Here is a 20,599-nt window from a genome sequence, read left to right as displayed (position 1 = left end):
GTGTTCCTCCCAGGTCTCTTCCCTTCCCTCCCACCTCCAATTTCAAGCTCTGCACCCTCCATCACCACACTGCACAGCTGAGGTTCAGTCAGCTGCTCATTTGTCTCTCTTGCTTCCTCAGGACAGGGATGGTGCCTTCTGTTCACAGCCCCAGCATCTAGGACATTTGCCCCCAGAGTGAACAAACAGGACATGCTTGTGGGAGGGAAGGGATGAGAAGGGAGATGGAGGAGGGTAGAGAGGGGAAAGGAAGAAATAGATGGAAATTCTTCATTTGACACCTTCCCAAGATGTTCCAAGTCATAGAGCATCTCAGGGGCTTGGAGATGTAAGTCATTTTCTAAAGATCAGGCTTATGTGGGCACACAGATTCATCTCTGGAAAGAAGAAACTATGGAATGGGGCAGGTCAAGGTAAGCACCCCAGTAAGCTGGATGAGAGAACATGTGCTCCAACTGGAAGATTTCACAAGCTGGAGGAGGCTCCCTGGGCCATGTTCTGGAGAATGTGAGCTTGAGTAATCAACCCTGGGAACACTGATAAGAGGCCAAGAGTTTTGATTGTCTTCATGTGAACATACTTGGGGTAGGGCAGGGACAGGGCTGGGCCGCTCTCCCTACTGCAGTGATTCCAGAATTTTGGCCACTCAGTTCCAGAGCTTATGAACAGAAACCACTGCTCAGACAGAGCCATGGTAACTGAGGTACTTGCCACCATTTGGGTCACCTGCCTCAGGATGGGGTCGAGGGGGGACTTGACGGAAAGAAGCATTAATATTGGCTAATTAGTACAAGGCCCATAACTGGACATTTCACATATACCACTTCATTTGATTGACATACCCATCCAATGAGGTAGTAAGTAAGCCTTGATTTTATAAATGAGAGAGCTATGGACTAGAGGTTAAGTAACTTGTCCAAGCTTATACAGTAAATGACTGAGCCCAAATTTGAACCTAATTCTGTTTTATTTCAAAGATTTCATTCTTTTCATACTCAATTTCTATCTCTGAGTAATTCCTTCTTCATTCAGAATTTGAGTCAAGGTAGGAGGGGGAGCATGTCATGGAAGATCTGCCACCATAAACAAAAACACCAATGATCTAGGGACCTGGATGTGTGCATCCTCTGGGAACCATGCCTGGCTGGATCCCCTGTGCTCACCAACCAGGCCCTCTTGAGGGAGAAGGTAACTTCAGCCAACTCTCAAAGGGCCAAGAGGAGTAGGGTTGCCTCCCCCTCCAGACAGTGCTTTCCCCTCAGCCAACACCTACCTTATCCAGAGACTTATTTGTCCTCTGCTGGAGACAAAAGAAAACCTACCCAGCAGCAGAATAAGAGATCCCACAGTCTAGCAGACACTTCCCTGCAGCAACCCAGGGCTTCAAGAAGGCACTGGGACTGGCCAGGGCTCCCAGAAGGGAAGTGACCTTGGGTGTGGCTCCAGGGATGCTGGCAAACTTCACCCCCACCATGCCAACTTGCAGCTGCCTCTCAGGCTTAGAGCTCTGATCCAGGTTAAAATGAAGAGACATTTACAACTGTGACAACCATTGCAACCCTAACAGAAAGTTGTTTCCAATCTGGCTGGGAATGCAGGTTTTGAAAGAAAGAGAAAACAAAACAAAACAAAACAAAAAAACAGGAGGACTGTGGATGTCTCCCTGCAGAGGCCACAAATGGAAAAATCCAAGCAGCTTTGTGGACATTTCCCATTCACAGCCTACCAGTAGGATGAGAAAGTTAGCTACACTTAGCACAGGGTCAGAGCTTATGGGAATGGACAACCCAATAAAGCACCCCGGTAATCAGGAATCCATCCATCAGTCCAATGGGAGCTAACTCCAGCTTTCCACTCCTGACTCCACTTCTCAGGTGGGAATGGTATACAACGTGCTGGTCAGGGATCCCTGGGTGGCGCAGCAGTTTGGCGCCTGCCTTTGGCCCAGGGCGTGATCCTGGAGACCCGGGATCAAATCCTACGTCGGGCTCCCGTTGCATGGAGCCTGCTTCTCCCTCTGCCTGTGTCTCTGCCATTCTCTCTGTGTGTGACTATCATAAATAAATTTAAAAAAAAATTTTTTTAAAAAAAACAACGTGCTGGTCAGAAGCATCCTGCTTTCCAGGAGAGAATGGACTGTGCCCAATGGCACATTTCAGTGACAAATGAGGCCCCAGTCTTGGACTTGAGAATATGGGTTCCTGGGCCTCTAGAATAAGACTGATACATCCACTGCTGAATCAGGACAGAGAAAATGAAATGGGACCGGACACAGCATCCGAACATGCTAAACAGCACAGCATATGAACCACAGCAGCCCCCAAGCCAGAGCCCTCACCTGAATGCAAGGTTGGCTCTGAGGTCCTGGGAGGAAGCAAAGTACTTCAGTCTCTCCTATACACCTATGATGGCAATCACATAATTTGGATATACGTTCTGATTATGCCATTGTGATTCTGGGTCCCACAAAGATCTCCAGTCATATAAATGGCCCTCATCTTTCACAACTTGCAAAACAAACAGATATCAAGAGAAAAAGGAACACATCCTTCATGGATATCATTGCTCATGTGGAAACAACTTTATGGTGATACTTCTGCCTAAACTCTGAAGGGTCTTTAAATATCTCTTTTTGGGTCAGACACACAAGGTATCCACAGGATTCTGAGGCTCTCTTCTTCCAACCTTGGCCCTCAAAGACGTCCCAGCACACCGCATACGTTGGAACTGGACTCAAGGAGCATTCAACTAGACAGAAATCTAAGTGTATGTTTACTGTCCTCCTAGTGGTAACGAGACAGAATTGCAGGCCCAGCGACAGAAGAGAGAAGAATCCACCCTGCGGTCTGGCAAAGCCAAACCTGGGGAGAAGGTTTCAAAGGGGAAGAGGGCCTAAGATGCCTGGGGGACCAGGCAGACACCACAAATCAATGAAAAGGAACTAGGTGAAAGAGTACAAGCCCTGTCAAGAGACAACACCTACTGAGTTCCAGCTGATTGTCTTCTGAAAATGCATATCAGAGTGGCCTTATCTTCTGATTGTCTATAAGAAGCCAGAATCTCTGATTTTCATGCAAGACACTGTGAGTTTCAGATGGTGGCTCACTTTCCTTGAAAACGCTAGGTGAGCTCAATCAAGCAGACGCTCCACGGGTTTCCAGAGCTCTGCTGCACAGAGGGTGAGCACGAGCTCGTGTAACTGCAGTGTTAGACTGCCACTCACCAGCCACCGCTGGCAACTGCAGCAGAGGCATCAGCTCTGCACAAACAGCAGGACTCCTGAGCCACAGAGCATAACTAATGGTGGGGCGGTGGGGGGACGGAGTGGGAGGGGTGGAGGAAGGAGGACTGGGGGCTAGGGGGGAGCAGAGGCTCCACTCGGAGCCACTCCAGGGACCACAGCAGGCACTAAATGGCAGACTGTTCCTGCAGGAAACCTTCAGGGCCCGGGAGGCCTTTATCTGTCTCAGAAGCCAGGGCTGCTTCTCGAAGGACTTCCAAGTGCTCCTCGGCAGCTGACAGCGACTGGTCGATCCAGTCCAGGCCCCCGGCCAGATGGCAGGCATTCCGGGTCACCAGTGCGAGATGGCTGACCGACAACAACAGAGCAGTTGTCCTAGAAAAAGTAACAGGATCAGTTTCCCCGGGAAATGAGCGATTTTGCGCCAAAGCCCATGGAGACAGGCTCTAATCTGGAGTTCTCTAAACTGGAGGCCCTTCCCTAGGAGGCTGGGGAGTAATTTAAGGATGATCCCATGCTCAAATCAATCTGGGAATGGCTGGTGTAATCAGGGTGAAGTGAAGCCTTCTCTGAGCCTTTAACATGCATGACAAAGCTCTGAGGAAAGAACACAGCAGTGTGGTAGCTCACTGACGTATTTAAAACTGTCGAGCCCATTTTCTGCAGCCCACCTATTAATGTCTCGCAGATGAGCATTTTGCAGGACAATTCAGATCTAGTCAATTGGATGAGCACATCCCCAACTGCTGTCCACTTATAGACCGGAAGCCTAGATATGCCCTGCCTGGGGCATCCCTTGTGGATTTTGAATCAATGAGGCCCTGGGCTGGGTTATACCACTCTAAAAACAAAATGTAATTGAAAACCAAATTGAGGAGGAGTGGAGTTTTTTCCCAGTATGGGGAGATTCACTGTAGAGTATCATTTATATAGTGAGTGTGCATGATACATTTGGGAACATATTACACCAGTACTAGCCTGTGGACACAGCTGGACAGTAATAGGAGCAGGACTGTCTGACTGGAAGCACCGAAGCACTGGGACCCCCTGTCTATCTGGCAATCATCACACAAAAGCTCTATGAAATGGTCATGTAAGTCCAAGAGACAAAAGAATCTGGTTTTTTTGATGGGTTTGCATCTGGTGGAGGAATCTAATTTCAAAAGCCTAAGTGTGCTCGGTGTACTAGGGGAGGATCACGCAAGGGGGTCTTGGGTATGTCCTGTGGAAGGTGAGCACAGCTTGAGCTGACTGGTCCCTTCCCTTCCCCTTGCCCTGCTTACCACCTGCCCCACCCACCTACTGGGCAGCACTCACAGCTAGGGTGTGTCTGTTTCCGGGATCCAAAGAGCAGGGTAGCCCGTGGGGGAAAGGGAAGAAAGGAAAGTGCATATAGGCCAGATGTTTAGTTATAAAAATTCAAAATCTTTGGTGCCCAAAGGCCAGGCAGCCCTGAGAGCCCAGCAAAACAGCCCTCTCCACGACAAATGTGGACCTCACAGATGTGATAAAACAATGAGCTTCCAGCCTAAGCCAAAAGGCCCCCACCCCGCTCACCGGGCATCCAGGAGCTTGGGATCCAACGGAGGGTACATCGATCTCACCACATCATCCACTCTGTGGGGAGGCAAAAGGTTTTCAGTACCTTGCTTTCCTTCTGTCCTCTTCTCCTTCTTCCCTTCCTATCTTTCCTTGTCCTAATTCTTCTCTCTTGATATTCAAGCCCCAACCTTTGGTGGTTCTTTCTCTAACTGCTTTTGCATCTTCAGACAGACTGAAACAGAAAGACTTCTGGTTCAGCTTAAAGAATATTTTGTTTTCTGGTTTTAATTCTCCATAGTTTAAAAAGTATAAGTTCACACAATCTGGAATGGTGTTCAAGATACACTACTAAATTAAATAGGCAAGCTGCCGAACACTATATAAAGTTTGAGCGATCCGTTTGCATGAAAATAAATAAGCATGCAGGAGCAGGATAGCATGCAGAAACACTCACCATTCACTAGTGTCACCTCCAGGGATTGGGATGAGGGGGAATTAGGGGTTCCTTCACTTTCCAGATAATCTATTTCTGTGATGTTTTGACTTTTATAAGTATTTATTACTGTTGTGTTTAAAAAATAGTGCAACATACTTATACAGAATGCTTAAAAAAAAAAACCTACAAATTGAATTTGGGTTCAAACTGCTCCATTGGATTTCCTCTTTTACATTAGGGTACAATTTGTGTTTACTTTTTTTAAACTAAGTTCAAGATTTTAGTTATTTATTCATGAGAGATAGAGAGAGAGAGAGCAGCAGAGAGACAGGCAGAGGGAGAAGCAGGCTCCATGCAGGGAGCTTGACGTGGGACTCGATCCCGGGTCTCCAGGATCACGCCCTGGGCGGAAGGCGACGCTAAACTGCTGAGCCACCCAGGCTGCCCTGAAACCAAGTTCAGAAAGGAACTACTGTTCATTCTGATTTGCATGGTTCAAGATTTTCATCCAAATCCTTGCTCCTGGACCACTTGATAGTCAGGAAGAAAGAATAATGATGTATTGTTTGATTTGAAAAAGCACTTGAAAATACATGCTCTCCAATGTTCTTGTCTCAGGGCTGAGGGGCTGGTAAGGACATGCTGAGGAACATGGGCTGCTATTTTTGCTAGTCCCTTTCTCTGTAGTGCCCTGAAGCTGAAGCCACTCATCTCAAAACTAATATTCTATCAACACACTATGTGGAATAAATAGAGCAAGAAAAACAATGGTGACAAAAAAAACAGCCAGAAGGAGAAAAAAGTGTAAAGGCAAAAAGATAAAGCAAGGACACTCACTGAATTATGGCAGGAAACATTCGGCAAGTAGTCCAAGGGGCTTGGTAGGACGGGCCAGAGGGCACCAGGTTAGGTGTGTCCTCTGAGCAGTGCTAAACCCTCCCCTCTCAGAGCAGGGCTAATCGTCATCACGGAGGACTTCGTTCCTCCCCAGAAATCTCAACCTCTTTCCTCCTCCTACCCCTCCTTACAACCAGTTATCACATGAACTTCACCAACCCCAGGGTGGCTCTTAGCAGGGCCTGGAAGTATGATGAAGGTCCAGCAGATACAAGAGGTGCAGAGTCTCTACCAACAATGGGTGGCTAGAGGAATGCCTGGTGCTTGTCTGGAGCCTGGGCTGGAGGATCCTCCAGCCAGGCTGATACAAGTCCTGTAGCTACACCCACCCGGGACAGCTCCAGAGAAAGCCAAGAACTGTTCTGGGCTGAGTTCCCTGCCTCCCTCACCCAGCCCGGATTATCTCCCTCCCACTTTCTCAACTCACTGAACTCCTGGACAGAGTTCAAGTGCACCAACTCTTTCATATTCCTTCAGAGGGCTGGTTCCTCATGATCTACCTGAGGCCATGCAACCAAGAGATTGAGAGCCCCTGGAACTCTCAGGGATGCCAACACTCCCACCAGGGACGTGGAGGCATGGTCCTGACAGTAAGGCTGCCTGGCTAATTAAGAAGTCCATCCTGGAGGAGGGCAACTCCCGACTCAGACACATCCACATACCGGTCACCAGATGGCAGCACAAACTCAGTACCACCCTTCTCCCTAAGAAAAGGGCTTTATATTTTTCCACAGTCAAGCCCAAAATGAGGGGGTGTAGTTGTTGACTGCAATCCTGCTGGTTGCCTCCTACATGGGATTTTGCAGACAGCCTGGAATTTGGGAGATCTGAATGAAGTATGGCTTTGCCTCCCTCCCCCACCCAGTCCCGGAGGACACTGGCTGGGCTATGGCTGGATAAGTGGGTGACAGGGAAGTGGCAAGGAGTATAAATAGGGCTGGGCAGGGCATAGCCAGCAGGCCACTGCAAATAGGGGTGTGGACAACCAGTGGGAAATGTGCTTACTGGCCCACAGCCTGGAAAGGAGGGAAGGAAGGTGGCCCTAGATGGTATGGGGCTGAGAGGAAGCAGCCACAGTAGGATCTGCAGAATGGATTAGAAGATTCAGCACTAGTCTCATGCTAGAATTCCCCAAAAAGCAGACCAGAGGGGGCCTGTGGGAGGTGGGGGGGGGGGACTGTGTGAGACCACCTTGGCTTGGTCTCTTAGTATCTAAACCCTCCCAGATGCTCTATAAATACAGGGACGCCTGGGTGGCTCAGCAGTTGAGCATCTGCCTTCGGCTCAGGGAGTGATCTCAGGTCTGGGGATGGAGTCCCGCATCGGGCTCCCTGCATGGAGCCTGCTTCTCCCTCTGCCTATGCCTCTGTCTCTCTCTGTGTCTCTAATGAATAAATAAATAAAAGCTTAACAAAATGTCTGGGATACAAGTAATTAAAGTTGGCTATGCAGTTTCTGCCCCCTCAGCTTCCTGTCCCCTCTGGAGTGTGGGGACCCCAAGGCCCACCAGCTCACCTCGGGCTGATCCGCTTGGCCACCACGATGATGTCACCAACACTGGCTGAAGTCTTCATCTTGGCCCCGGAGCCCATTGTCATGGCAACAAGTTTTTCTGTCAGAGTGTGACATATCTAACACCACAGGGAGGAGAGAGGTGATAAGGGGTGCCCTGGTTCCCCAAGAGCACCTGCCACACCCACAAACAAACATGACTCCTGCCTGGGGTTCCATCCCACACCCAGGAGCCCCTAACCTAGTGAGCGAGCTGAGGTGAAAAAGCACAGAGATGAGGGATGGAAGAGGCAAAACCCAAGAATGTGGCCGGGTGAGGGGAGGAGGCTTAGAGAAGTCTAAGCTGAAATAATCTGTCTAAGAAAAATCATGTGCTCTAACTTCACCTTCTCGTTTGGGGGAAAAACCTACTTTCTCTTTTTATCCTTTCACCTCACAGTTTAGTCTTCCAGAAGGCAAAATCTCTCCAGTAGGGCACCCTCAGAAACAGCTGGACAAGGGGCAACTGTTCCCTTGAAGCATAACCTCCAGAACTGGCACTTAGTTCAACAATTTTCTAGAGTGATTTACTAAGTTTGTCAACAGGATGATGGTGAAAGGGCCTTCAAAAAAGGCAGGAAAAAGGCAAGACTACAACACAAGGCCTTTGTCATCCTCCATCAACAGTGCTGATCACCCCAAAAGTTTGGTTTCTCCCCTTCCACACACCCCCTCAATGTTAAAACCTGGATGTGCTTCCATCCCTGGCAAATAAGTTCCATGCCCTGCTTTAACTTGGTGCTGGAAAGGAGGCCAGAAAGAAGGCCAAGAGAGAGCTGAGGCCACAGGGACTCAAGGGCAGGTGGCCAAGCAATAGGGACGTCAGATCCCAGGGTCTCTCCTTTGATGGCAGACTCTCAGGATGGGCTATTGGTTCCAATCCAGTAGGACTCCTTCCTGCTGACTTATCCTTCCCCTCATGTAATTTACCCTCTCCCTCCAATAGGCAAGGGCAGGGCCAAAACCCAGCGCTGGAACACATCCTCGTTGGGAGTTGGAAGTGGAATATGGCATTATTGCTCTGGTCATTAGACCTATCTATCTGAAACCATACCTACACCAAAAGAGCTTCTTGAAATTAAGTAATCCTGGACTCTATGGCAACAATTTCCTACTAGGCACTCCTTTGCCTCCCAAGAGAGGCAGCTAAAGGAGAGGTGGGATGAAAGACTTCTTAGCTTTTATTTTTATTTGTGTGTTTGTTTGTTTAGTTAAGTAGGTCCCACACTCAGCCTGGAGCCCAATGTGGGGCTTGAACTCACAAACTTGAGATCAAGACCTGAGCTGAGATCAAGAGTCAGACACTCAACTGACTGAGCTACCCAGGCACCCCGAGAGACTTTTTAATATGTTGTATTGAATGACATTGAAGAAAAGATAAAACTGTCTTTCTGGACAAAAAGATAAATTTGTAGTTTCCTAGGTTACTGAGATGAAGAACTCAATAATATCTGCAATTGACCAATATTTCACTACTATTCTTATTCTATCAGGCAAGAATTTAAAAACAAATGATAAAATTATAAAAATTACCCCAAACCACAAAATCTAGCAAAAATGCAAATCGGATGCAATTTTTCCACCCAATCATGGAGGCGGCAGATTTAGAAGAAAAACAGTCTGCCTTCAAGTGTTCACGGTTTGGATTTTTCAACACTGATTGTCTCATTCGGCTAATTACTGTCCCAGCCAGAGAGGACCAGTGAAGGACTTTCTAGCAACAGGAGAAATCCAGACATGGAACTTGACTCATTGAACAAAAAAGCCAAGCTCTATTAATGAAAGAAAGGGCCCAAGGAAAAGGCGGGGAGCCCCGCTCCCCCTCAGCAGCCACAGAGACCTCCCCAGTCGGCGACCACCCATGTGGTCACCATATTAGGAGGACCAGGTAAAAATAAAACCTTTGAGAGGGTCATGAGAGCACCAAAGTATAACAGGCCATCCAGGAGAGAGTAGAAACAGCAGAAATTTCAAGTGTCAGGCACGTTTTAAAAAGGCCTCTCACACGGGTTCAGTGCCCTTCCTAGAAAGATCACTTTCAACAGTCTGTGTACAAGGGTGCTTTGATGACACACACCCCCACCCCCGCCTTATATCATAGGAAATCAAAAAGTATTACCTTCAAGATGGCAATGCAGTGGGACATGAGACCTCTGGGGAGACAGGAAGAATTTGTCAGTGCTTCCCTGCCAAGGTCCAGCTCGCTCCTGTTGCCAGCTCTCCCCCTGATCTAGCGCTGACCCACCTGGACACCACTGAGAGCAGGAAAGCCTCCAGATTAAACCGGACAAGTCCACGAGCTACATCAGGAGGCACCTTCTTTCCTTTCCTTTCCCCCTCCCACATCCAGCTGACTCTTCCAGGTGGTGCTCACCTGTCAAGACATGCTTTCTTAGAACTCTGAGCTTCTGACACTGTTCCCTCCAGCTCATGTGTCCTTCCCCTTACTCTCAGCCTGGTGAACACCTCATCTTCCAAGACTCAGGTGTAAAGGCACCCACTCTGTGGTAGACTTCATGAAAGCCACCCCCACCTCCCCATCCCGGGCAGCTCTAGAGATTGCCAACTCTGTGTGTCCACGGCACCGTGCAGAGACATGCTATGGCTTTGGAGATACTGTACTTAGTAGAATTCTGTCCCTCTCAACGGTTTAATATCTGCAGTAACTGGCCCAGGGTCCTACACATAATGCCCCCCACACATCTGCCCCATGAACAATAAGAGCATGGACCCATGTAGAGGCTCCTGCTGGATGGAGCCCAACATGTAGAGGGTCCTGCTGGGTGGAGAGATCCCTGAAGGACCCTGAAGACAAAGGCTTCATCTCTGGAGCCTGAGTGTCAAATTTACAGGCACCCTAAGGATAATCCAAGCACATCAGGGTGACTTTGTAACAACTTTTGCCATACATCTATGGGCTTTGATATTTAGGCCTACTAAATGGGGGAGGAGGGAGACAAACACTGTCATATCATAATCTGATCCCCTGCCTCCCATACTGCAGGCAGGGAAAAAAAGATCAGTTGGCACAGTGCTCCTAGACGCCCAGTAGTGCCGTGGCAAAGGAAGCCAGAGAAGAGCACCCAGAAGCCCCATTTGCCATCCTAGGGGGACTGCAGGAAGCAAACAGTCCCAAAGGCCTTACGAGGCATCTTCAATCCAGTCTTCATTCTCTAGAATGGCTTCGATGTGGGGATTGGTGATGACCACATCGTCCAGTTCTAACTCAGATGGCTCCGACTGGGTCTCCATGGCACCAATGAGGTCCACAATGGGCCTGGAAGGAAAAGCCCAGGAGAGTGGTTTCATGATGGGTGACTGTTGCTGAACCTCTCCTCACTGAGGCCCACATATCCCCCAACAGAGTGTAGGAAGTTAGTAAGTTAAAGCATTGACCTCTTGTCCTGGATCCAAACCTAACCCTAGGTACGGCAGGTGCAGGCTGGACACACGGCTAGAGGTGAGTCAAGGAGGCAGGTAGCAGTGCTTAAGAAGAAAAGTGAAGCAGAATGAGATGAGCCGCTAAGAGAAATAGCAGAGGCATAACCATAAATATAGACATGTATTAGACAGGGCTATTCCTTCTGCACAAAATAGCATCCTTTTCAAACTTCTTTTCCCTTTGGGGTGACTAGGTGGCTCAGCCGGTTAAGCATCCGACTCTTGATCTCAGCTCAACTCTTGATCTCAGGGTCATGAGTTCAAGTCCCACATTGGGACCCATGCCCACCATGGAGCCTACTTAAAACAACAAATAACTTATTTTCCCTTCAAGCCTACCTTATACAGAGAAGCTGAAGTTCCTATTATCCAAACCTACCTCGTCTGGAGAATCACTCTCAGGAAAGGCCCTGGTCTGCCCACATCAACTCCATTCCCTCCTCATTCTAGTGGAGAAGTGGGAGAAGCAACAACACCTACTTTACAATGGGGTTCTTTACAATATAAGATGCCATAACCTGCTGTTTAATAGCATAGCTTTTCTGGGTCATATAAACAGCCATTTACAAATTATTCACCACTTGACAGAGACGCTGATAGGATTCAGATAGAGGGATAAGAGGAACTAAGGGTTAATTGCCATGTCCCTTACAAGTCTATCAAGTAAAACATCCTTAAATGGAAAATAGGATCTTGTTCATAAAATCTGTTGTGCATAAAATGCATCATGAAGAAATCTGTGCAAAGAAAGTGAGAGTGCCATGCTGGGATTTCACAAAATTGAGTATCTGCTGCTTCCGTGTGTGGTTGGAGTATAGGCCTAGGATTTCCATTCCTAGGAGTTTGGCTGGAAAGAGGTTGGGCTTATTCAAATGCCAGGTGAAGTGGCTAGTTCCGGTTAGATGGCCACACCTTTGTGCTAGGTGAACGGTTCAGGCCACTTTACCCTTAGTGCAGTCTCAGAGTCAGAGAAGGCTCAGGACATTGCTCAAGCTCCAAGATCTCTCTCTCTGAAAGCACCATTTTATTTCTTTTTTCTTTTTTTTTTTTTTTTTTAAGATTTTATTTATTTACTCATGAGAGACACAGAGAGAAGCAGAGATGTAGGCAAAGGCAGAAGTAGGCTCCCTGTGGGGAGCCCCATGTGGCTCTTGATCCCAGGACCCCAGGATCACGTCCTGAGCTGAAGGCAGATGCTCAACCACTGAGCCACCCAGGCACCCGGAAAGTACCATTTTAGACACAAAAAGCTGAGAGTTGTCCAGTACAGAACTTCTTGGGCTCCTCTCTTTTTCTGTTGCTGGAGCCCCCGGCAGAGCCCACTTCCCCTCCTGGCCCTCCTTGGACCCACTCACTTGGAATCATAGCGCTGCAACAGGTCTCGAGGCCGGCAGTAGCGCTGCCTGCAAACTACCACCAAGGCTGCAAACGAGGCCAGGAAGATGGTGGCCAGCACACCTATGGCGACAATCACCACAGTCTCCATGCTTCAGGGTGGCTCTCTCCTTTCCCGTCACATCCCCAGCATGGGCTAAATCTTAGAAGACAAAAGGACAGAGCAGACCTTGGTAAAGAGAGTGGGGCAGTAGGGGGAGGTCTTACCTGCTGTGGGGGGGGGGGGGGCACCGAGAGCCAGGTTCCCCCAAGTCACCTGCAGAGACCTGAGAGCCTGAACAGAATCAAGATGCATTTTATGTCCCGCCACAAATTTGCCTTTTGTAAGTTAAGAGTTTGCCACCTGCTGAACCAGGATGGCTTTTTAAATCTAGACAAAAGGAAGCATTTTAACTAGCCCTATTGTTTCACACCTCCACCAAGTGCATGAAAGAATATTCTCCTAAGAAGGGCAGGATTGCGTTTACTCGAATCTACTCTGTGCCAGGCACTTTGTATGTTAACTCTTCTCACAATCCTGTGGTAGGTATTAGTACCCCCATTTTACAGTTGAGAAAACTGAGGTTCACAGAGGTTAAGTAATTTGTTGGGGTTTCTGTGGTCAGAAAGCAGAACCCATCCACTGAAACTGAGATGGGCATTCACCTCCCTTTGTCTTCCTACAGAGGGAAGAAGGTTCTAAAAATTCTGCAAAGGGATTTGATGGCCAGTTTCAGTTTGGGAAACTGATAACTGATGTTAAAGTGTCCTTTGGCTATTGACTGTTTTCGATGAGGATGTTCTTTCACACCTATTTTAGACTCAAGCAGGAGAACAAGGGCACCTCTGAGAAGTACGTGTTCATTGCAGTCTCCTACTTGTGTGCCTTTGAGCAAGTCTCTTCCCCAGTCTGGGCTTTAATTTCTCCACCTGCAGAGGAGGGGCTTTGATCTAGTTCCTATGACCCCAGGATGATGCAGGACTTATTCTGTACTACGTGTCTCCTAGGGTCCACATGTTCCTGGTTATCATTCGATAAGTTTTTTTTAAGATTTATTTATTTACTTTTATTTATGATAGACACGGGGGGAGAGAGAGAGAGAGAGAGAGAGAAAGAGGCAGAGACACAGGAGGAGAAGCAGGCGCCATGCCCGGAGCCCGACCTGGGACTCGATCCCAGGACTCCAGGATCGCTCCCTGGGCCAAAGGTAGGCGCCAAACCGCTGAGCCACCCAGGGATCCCCGATAAGTTTTTTTTTTTTAAGATTTTATTTATTTATTCATGAGAGACACGAAGAAAGAGAGGTAGAGACACAGGCAGAGGGAAAAGCAGGCTCCACGCAGGGAGCCCGATGTGGGACTCCATCCCGGGACCCCACGATCATGCCCCTGGCCGAAGGCAGGCGCCCAACCGCTGAGCCACCGGGTGTCCCATTCGATAAGTATTTATTGTTCATCTGCTAGACACCAAGCACTAGGCAGGATTCCGAAGACTGGAGATAAGTAAGGCACGGACTCCAAATCTTGAGGAGGGAGGAAGAGGTGGACAAGGGGACAAATGTTTGCCGTTTGTCGCCCTCTCCCCCAGCTCCATCCGTGTCTATGCCACATGACAGAGTACACAGACAAGGGGTAATTGCGCTTGCGTGACATTTTCTAGGGAAAGCCCTCCTTACAGGCAGGTGATATTTGAGCTGGTTTTGAAGGATGAGTAGGAGCTTGCCAGGTGGACTATATGCACACTCGGCTGGCTCAAAGGGCCAAGGAGCCTTTCTCAAAGGTCTCACAGAGGAGCTACTCTACCACCTGGTACTCACTTCCTCGGGAGGGCAGAAGGTGGGTAGGTCTGTGTCTCTCATTTCCGCGTCTACGGTGGGGGGGACGCACCGCGGGAGGCAGGAGCTAATCCTCAGGGTCTGCCTCAGTTTCTCCCGATGTGCGTCTCTCGGCACTGTGCCCCCTAAAGGGCTACTCCTTCAGCCCTTTGTCTCCATCTTCCCCTCCGACACCCTCCCCCTCGGCGGTGTCTCCCGTCCCCTTCCCCTCCCCCGCGCCGCGGCCTCCGAGACCACCCGCTTTGTTTCGGCTCCGCCCGGGGGGGGGGGGGCCACACCCGCGAGCCCCGAGTTTTCCTCGCGCTCCCTGATGTGCCGCGGGCGTGTCTGCGTGCTTCCCTCCTCTGGGTGTCCACTCTGCTCTCAGGGTCTCGGGAGGAGGTTTTGTCTCTGCCTTTGCAGAGCGCGGGGGGGTCTGGGTTTCGCGGGAGGGTGCGTGGGGGCCACCCCGCCGCCCACCGCGCCCGCGCTGCGCTCCGCGGCCACCTGGATGGAGCAGCCCCGAGCCCCTCCCTCCTGCCCGCTGCCCGCCCCCCCCGTCGGAGGCGCGACCCCCCCAGCCTAGCGGGCGGCCCCGGGGCGCGGCGACCCCCCCCCGGCTGCAGCCCCGACGTCCCCCGGCCCCGCGCGCCCGGACCCCCCAGCTCCCGCGGCGCCAGGGCGCGGCGGGGCCCACCCACCTCAGGCCGCGGCCGCAGGACGCACCGGGGCGCTCCGGCCGCCTGCGCCCCCGATGGCAAAGTCCGGGCGCGGGACGGGCGGGCGGCCCCGCAGCGGGGCATGCCGGGAAGAGGCTGGGCTGTCCCGAGGAGTCGAGATAAAGTCCCGGGGGGAGGGGGAGGGGGAGGGGGAGGGGGAGGGGGGAGGGGGGAGGGGGGAGGGGGGACCCACCGCGCATCCAAATCCCCCGCTGCCAGGCGCCGCCGTCCCCGCCGGGCCCCGGGGCGCGCGGGGGGCTGGGGCCGCGGGAGGCCTGGCAGCAGGGAGGCCCTCACCCAGCCCCCCCCGGCCCCCAGCCCCCCAGCCCCCCAGGAGGCGCTCCTCCCCCCAGCCCCCCAGCCCCCCAGCCCCCCCCCCGCCCCCAGCCAACCCCAGGCCTCGCGGAGGGAGGCCGCAGGGTCCTGGCCCACCCCCAGCCCTGGCGGCCGGCCGGTGGGGCTGCGGATTGCGCCGCGGTTTCAATCCTACTTCTGCCTCTCACGAGCTGAGGACAGCTTATTTCAGTTCTCTGTGCCTCGGTTTCCTCATCGGTGAAGTGGGGCCACCACTCGTAGGCTTGCTGAGAGCTGATGTAAGGGTCAAATGACGCGGTGCGCGCAACGCATTCAGGAGTGCCGGGCCCACCCACGGCAAACGCGGGTCGGCGAGAGCTCTCCAGACAGCCCCATCACGCAGGCCCACCCCAAACAGTGGCTGTGCCAGAGACAAGCATAAAACACAGGACCCCGGCTGGCCTTCCTGCCCCTTCGGTTTGCACTCTACTCTAGGGACCAAAGGGAACTCACGTTATTCTTTCACAGCCCTCACTTAGCAAACAGCCATCCTTTGGCCATCTGTCAGGCATAAAGATGCCCACACCCAGGGTTATGGGCTTCCTTGGAAGGATGGAGGTCCCCACAGGCTCTGGAAGGAAACAGGCTGGGGCTCTGAGGGCAGACTCTTTTTTCCAGAGTCCAGTGAGCCTGGTCTAGGAGGAGGCATGAGCTGGATGGTCATTCCCCCCTGGCCTTCAAGCTAAGGCCTGGGGCTTAGGGCAGAGATCCAGTCAACCAATCTAAGGTCAGTACTGGTGACCAAAGGATGCACATTATGTCCTGGGCAACCTAGTGCAGGCTCTGCAAACTGGTCACCCCTAGGCCACATGCAGCCCACAGAGGAGGGTGCTTTTTTTCTGATTTACAGGTAAAAAACAAAAAAAAATCAAACTAGTTGCCCACATTTTTAAAAATCAAGAATTTCACTTATACCTACCTATTTCTCCAGGAAATTCATAAGATCTCTCAAAATGCAGCCCACATTATTTGGGAGTATCAGTAAGTGAGACGTGGCTGCTGTCCCCAGGCATGGTCTCTCGGCCCATCACCTTCCCCACTACATACATTGCCTGTGTATGCATTCACAGCTCCCCTGTTTGGCAAGAGCCTTGCTGCATGAGCAGCTGTGGTTTCCCACAACTGACACACAGGGACAGGGAAAGCTGAGGGATGATTTTGCTACCCTCTAGAGTGCTTTCATGGAGAAGCTATGTCAGGGAGCAAGGATTCCTGTCCCTTCAAGGGTCCTTCTAGCTGGACTAAGAATCAAATTGACATAAGACATTAATAGGAGAAAATCAAATTTAATAGAATACATATAGGGAATCCACATGGTCATGGAAATTCCAAAGACAGGCAAAATGAGATATATGTCATTCCGAACTAAGGAGAAGGGGATAGGGGCCTGGGATTTCAGAGGAAAGGAATGTTATCCACAGAATGCTAAGAAGAAGAGATGTTTGGTAATTAGATGTCTGCCCGGCCATGCAGGTGGATCATTCAAATAAAATTTATCTTTGTGTGGCACCTGGGTGGTACAGTCAGTTAGGTGTCTGACTTTGGTTTTGGCTCAGGTTGTGATGTCAGGGTTGTAGGATCAAGCCCCACGTCAAGTTCCATGCTCAGCATGGCATCTTCTTGACATTGTTTCTCCCTTTCCCTCTGCTCTGCCTCCCGCTTGTGCTCTCTACCTCTCTCTCTAAAATAAATATATCTTTTAAAAAATTATCTTTACTAACAATCCTTATACTGGAAAGACCCTCCAAGTTAGATTCTTCTGTGTGGTTAAGGGAGGGACAAATTTCTCTTGAGTCCACAGGGTCTCATTTTGCCTTCACCTCAAAATAATCCACATGCCAAAGTGGCACATGTGGGGGAGGGTCCTGTCCCAAATTCCTTCTGCTCAGTCTGTTTAAGGAAAATGGGCTTATAGCAAAGCAGGAACCAACAGAATGGGTGATTGGGGAAAAGTGTTTCCATTTCTTGGAAATACTCTGAGAAGAATGGAGTGCTATTTTTGTCTTGGGTGGTTTAGACATTTGGTAGCCTTGATGTAAGATAAGAAGATAAACCACATGATAAAGAAGCTGTGGTATGTGTGTGTGTGTGTGTGTGTGTGTGTGTGTATAAATATTCAGGTGATATATATCATATATATATATATATATATATATATATATATATATATATATATATATATATTACTCAGCCATTAAAAGGGATGAAATCTTGCCATTTGCAACAACACAGGAGGCATAATGCTAAGTGAAATAAGTCAGAGAAAGACAAATATATGATTTCACGCAGAGATGGAATTTAAGAAACAGAAGTGAACAAAAGAAAAAAAGACACAAACCGTAAAACAGACTCTTAAATAGGGAAAATAAACTGAGGAATGTGGGGTAACCCGACCAGGTGGAGCTGGGGATCCAGGCAGAACAGAGACAGAAGTTTATTGAATACACCACAAGAGAGCCCAAGCAGGACTGCGGTGGGGGCTGCTGTTAAAGGGGAAGGTGAGGAAGTATGGGAACCAAGGATATTTTCCTTTTTTTGGTACCTGTGTGTGGGTATAAATAGCCCATTGGTCAGCTAGGGCTTATGGCTATTTTTTTTAATGTATTCATTTCTTTGAGGTCTTTCCAGTATAAGGCAGAGGGAGAGACTCTTCAAGCTGACTCCCTGCTGAGCAGGAGCACAACTCAGGTCTCCATCACATGACCCTGAGATCATGACCTGAAGCCAAAATTGAGTAGGACACTTAACCAACTGAGCCACCCAGGCACCGTGGGCCTATGACTATTTTGAAGTGGATCTTCATTTTTTTTTTTTCTTGAGATTTTCTTTACTTATCTAACAGAGAGAGAGAGAGTGAACACAGGCAGGGGGAGCAGCCGAGTCAGAGGGAGAAGCAGGGTGTCCACTGAGCAGGAAGCCTGAGCCCGGGCTCTATCCCAGGACTCCCGGATCAAGACCTGAGCCAAAGGCAGATGCTTAACTGACTGAGACATGCAGGTGCCTGGAGGTGGGTTTCCTAATGGGCCTGTCTGTATTCACCCCAGTGGTCACTGTGGGCCCTTCTACCTCACCCAGGTTTCCATTGCTCACGTTGGTTATCTAAAAGTAGCCTCTGAATCATCTGTAATATAACACTGTATGTTTTTCTACTGGAGTTTAAAAAAGAGGAAAAGAAGCTAAACTACATGATCTCTTAAAAAATTATCTTTACTAACAATCCTTATACTGGAAAGACCCTCCAAGTCCTCCTCATGGTCTCTTTCAGGTGTCAGGGAGAAAGAAATTTTTCCTTTGTTCAGAATCCTTCTAGCTGGACTCAGAATTAAATTTACACAAGACAAATTAACAGGACAAAATCGAATGCGGTTTCCCGTATCTGGGGAATCCAAACAAACATGAAATTCCAAAGACAGATGGCATGGGGTACAGGTGTCATTCTCCTGTGCATGTCTCATGTAAGAAGGGTCGGGTCTGGGTGTACAAAGCGGGGAAGGCCATCAGCTGGAAAGTGGGAGAAGATGCTTACAACACGGAGTTCGCCCTGTTATGCAGACCAGTTTCTTAGGTAAAAAGAAATCTTTGTTAATAGCTCTCTTCCTGGTACAGGCACTCCTTTCCAATGTAAATTTAGACAGTTGAGGGGGAGGTAAAGAACTTTTCCTGAATCCATTCAGTTTTGATTACCTTTTTAAAGATTTTATTCATTTATTCCTGTGAGACACACAGAGAGAGGCAAAGACACAAGCAGAGGGAGAAGCAGGCTCCCTGTGGGGAGCCCAATGCGGACTCAACCCCAGGACCCAAGATCATACCCTGAGCCAAAGGCAGATACTCAAACACTGAGCCACCCAGGTGCCTCTTTAACTCAAAATAATCTTCATGCCAAAGCAGCCCATCTTGGGGTGGCCTGTTCTGTGTCCCAACACAGATCTAGGATTTTATGACTCTGTAGGAGAGATGGAAAACTTTAACCTTGGGGAGTTTATAACACAAGTGGAAAAGACCAAAGGGAAGCAGAATTTGTCATCCCCAGAATATGCCTCTTTGGCATAAAAAATAATTTAGGCTGATTATTTTTATTTATTTATTCAGAGAGAGAGGGGGCAGAGACACAGGCAGAGGGAGAAGCAGGCTCCATGCAGGAAGCCCGATGTGGAACCCAATCCCAGGTCTCCAGGATCACACCCCCAGCTGCAGGAGGCACTAAACCGCTGCGCCACCAGGGCTGCCCTAGGCTGATATTTTTAAGAAATAGTAGACACAGGAGAAGCTCTGAAAACCAACTAGAAATTGCCCTTTTGTAAAAGAAACGTACATTTATAAGGGAAATCTCCATTAGTTTGGGGGCTTTTTTTTTGGTTGTTTTGTTTGTTGGCTGGGGACAATATACTTGATGGCACATGGCAAGGTCAGGCTCCCCAAACTTCTCCCCATCTTCAGGGGTTCTAGGATGGAAACTATGTAGAGGTCAGGAGATTCTCGGTATGTTGGGGAATGAGTTGGGTTAAGGACTCCCCAGCAGCTGAGGGCCTCCCTCTTCCTTGAGCTCTTCCTTGAGCTCTCCCTGGGGCTGATGGTCCAGGGGGCTCTTACTCCTTAGAGGCCATGTAGACCATAAGGTCCACCAATTTCTTGCTGTAGCCAAATTCACCATCATCCTGGGAAATGAGCTTGATACAGTGGTCACTGTAGGCAGTGCCAGCCCCAGCATTGAGGGTGGAAGAGTAGACATCACTGTTAAAGTCACAGGAAACAACCTGGTCCTCACCAAACCTCAGAATACCCTTGAAGGGGCCCTCTGATGCCAGCTTCACCATCTTCTTGATGTCATTGTATTTGGCAGCTTTTTCTAGACAGTTGATCAGATCTATGACTAACACACTGTGGGTGGGGACATAGAAGTCCATGCCAGTGAGCTTTCCCATTCAGCTCAGGGATGACTTTGCCTACAGCCCTGGAGGCACCAGTAGAAGCAGGAATGATATTCTGAGAAAAAAAAAATGATATTCTGGGCAGCCCCTTGGCCATCATGCCACAGCTTCCCAAAGGAGCCATCCATGGTCTTCTGGGTGGCAGTGATGACACAGACTGTGTTCACAAGTCCCTCCATGGTGTCAAGGTTGTAATGGATGACCTTGGCCACAGTAGTCAAGCAGTTGTTGCAGGAGGCATTGCTGACAATCTTGAGGGAGTTGTCATACTTCTCATGGTTCTTGCCCATCAGAAACAT

The 20,599-nt window shown here is 49.5% G+C and overlaps 2 protein-coding genes across 2 annotated transcripts; both read right to left on the bottom strand.

The window, feature by feature from the left end:
* Window positions 1-948: 948 nt before the first annotated feature.
* On the bottom strand, window positions 949-15,100 carry TMEM98 (transmembrane protein 98). The gene is made up of 7 exons (XM_041726222.1): window positions 14,998-15,100; window positions 12,464-12,645; window positions 10,813-10,944; window positions 9,787-9,820; window positions 7,632-7,747; window positions 4,799-4,858; window positions 949-3,616 (listed from the first exon to the last, which is right to left on the bottom strand). The coding sequence occupies exons 2-7, from the start codon at window positions 12,592-12,594 to the stop codon at window positions 3,409-3,411; spliced, it is 681 nt and encodes a 226-aa protein (XP_041582156.1). The 5' UTR covers window positions 12,595-12,645; window positions 14,998-15,100; the 3' UTR covers window positions 949-3,408.
* Window positions 15,101-19,958: 4,858 nt separating this feature from the next.
* LOC121473229 (glyceraldehyde-3-phosphate dehydrogenase-like) lies at window positions 19,959-20,599 on the bottom strand. The gene is made up of 2 exons (XM_041725287.1): window positions 20,403-20,599; window positions 19,959-20,250 (listed from the first exon to the last, which is right to left on the bottom strand). The coding sequence occupies exons 1-2, from the start codon at window positions 20,597-20,599 to the stop codon at window positions 19,959-19,961; spliced, it is 489 nt and encodes a 162-aa protein (XP_041581221.1).

This window comes from Vulpes lagopus, chromosome 12, assembly GCF_018345385.1.
Source record: "Vulpes lagopus strain Blue_001 chromosome 12, ASM1834538v1, whole genome shotgun sequence".
Classification (NCBI taxonomy): Eukaryota; Metazoa; Chordata; class Mammalia; order Carnivora; family Canidae; genus Vulpes; species Vulpes lagopus.
Note: the sequence above shows the minus strand (reverse complement) of the source record. Positions and strands in the feature narration are given on the sequence as shown.

Excerpts from the sequence above, each read along its gene's own strand:
- TMEM98 (XM_041726222.1), bottom strand. The coding sequence starts at position 12,594 with ATGGAGACTGTGGTGATTGTCGCCATAGGTGTGCTGGCCACCATCTTC. Across the intron at positions 9,821-10,812 it reads GACTGGATTGAAGATGCCTC|AGGTCTCATGTCCCACTGCA; the intron begins GTAAGGCCTTTG and ends CTGTCTCCCCAG. Across the intron at positions 7,748-9,786 it reads ACTGCATTGCCATCTTGAAG|ATATGTCACACTCTGACAGA; the intron begins GTAATACTTTTT and ends CTGTGGTGTTAG.
- LOC121473229 (XM_041725287.1), bottom strand. The coding sequence starts at position 20,599 with ATGTTTCTGATGGGCAAGAACCATGAGAAGTATGACAACTCCCTCAAG. Across the intron at positions 20,251-20,402 it reads GGCTCCTTTGGGAAGCTGTG|TGTGTTAGTCATAGATCTGA; the intron begins GCATGATGGCCA and ends CCCCACCCACAG.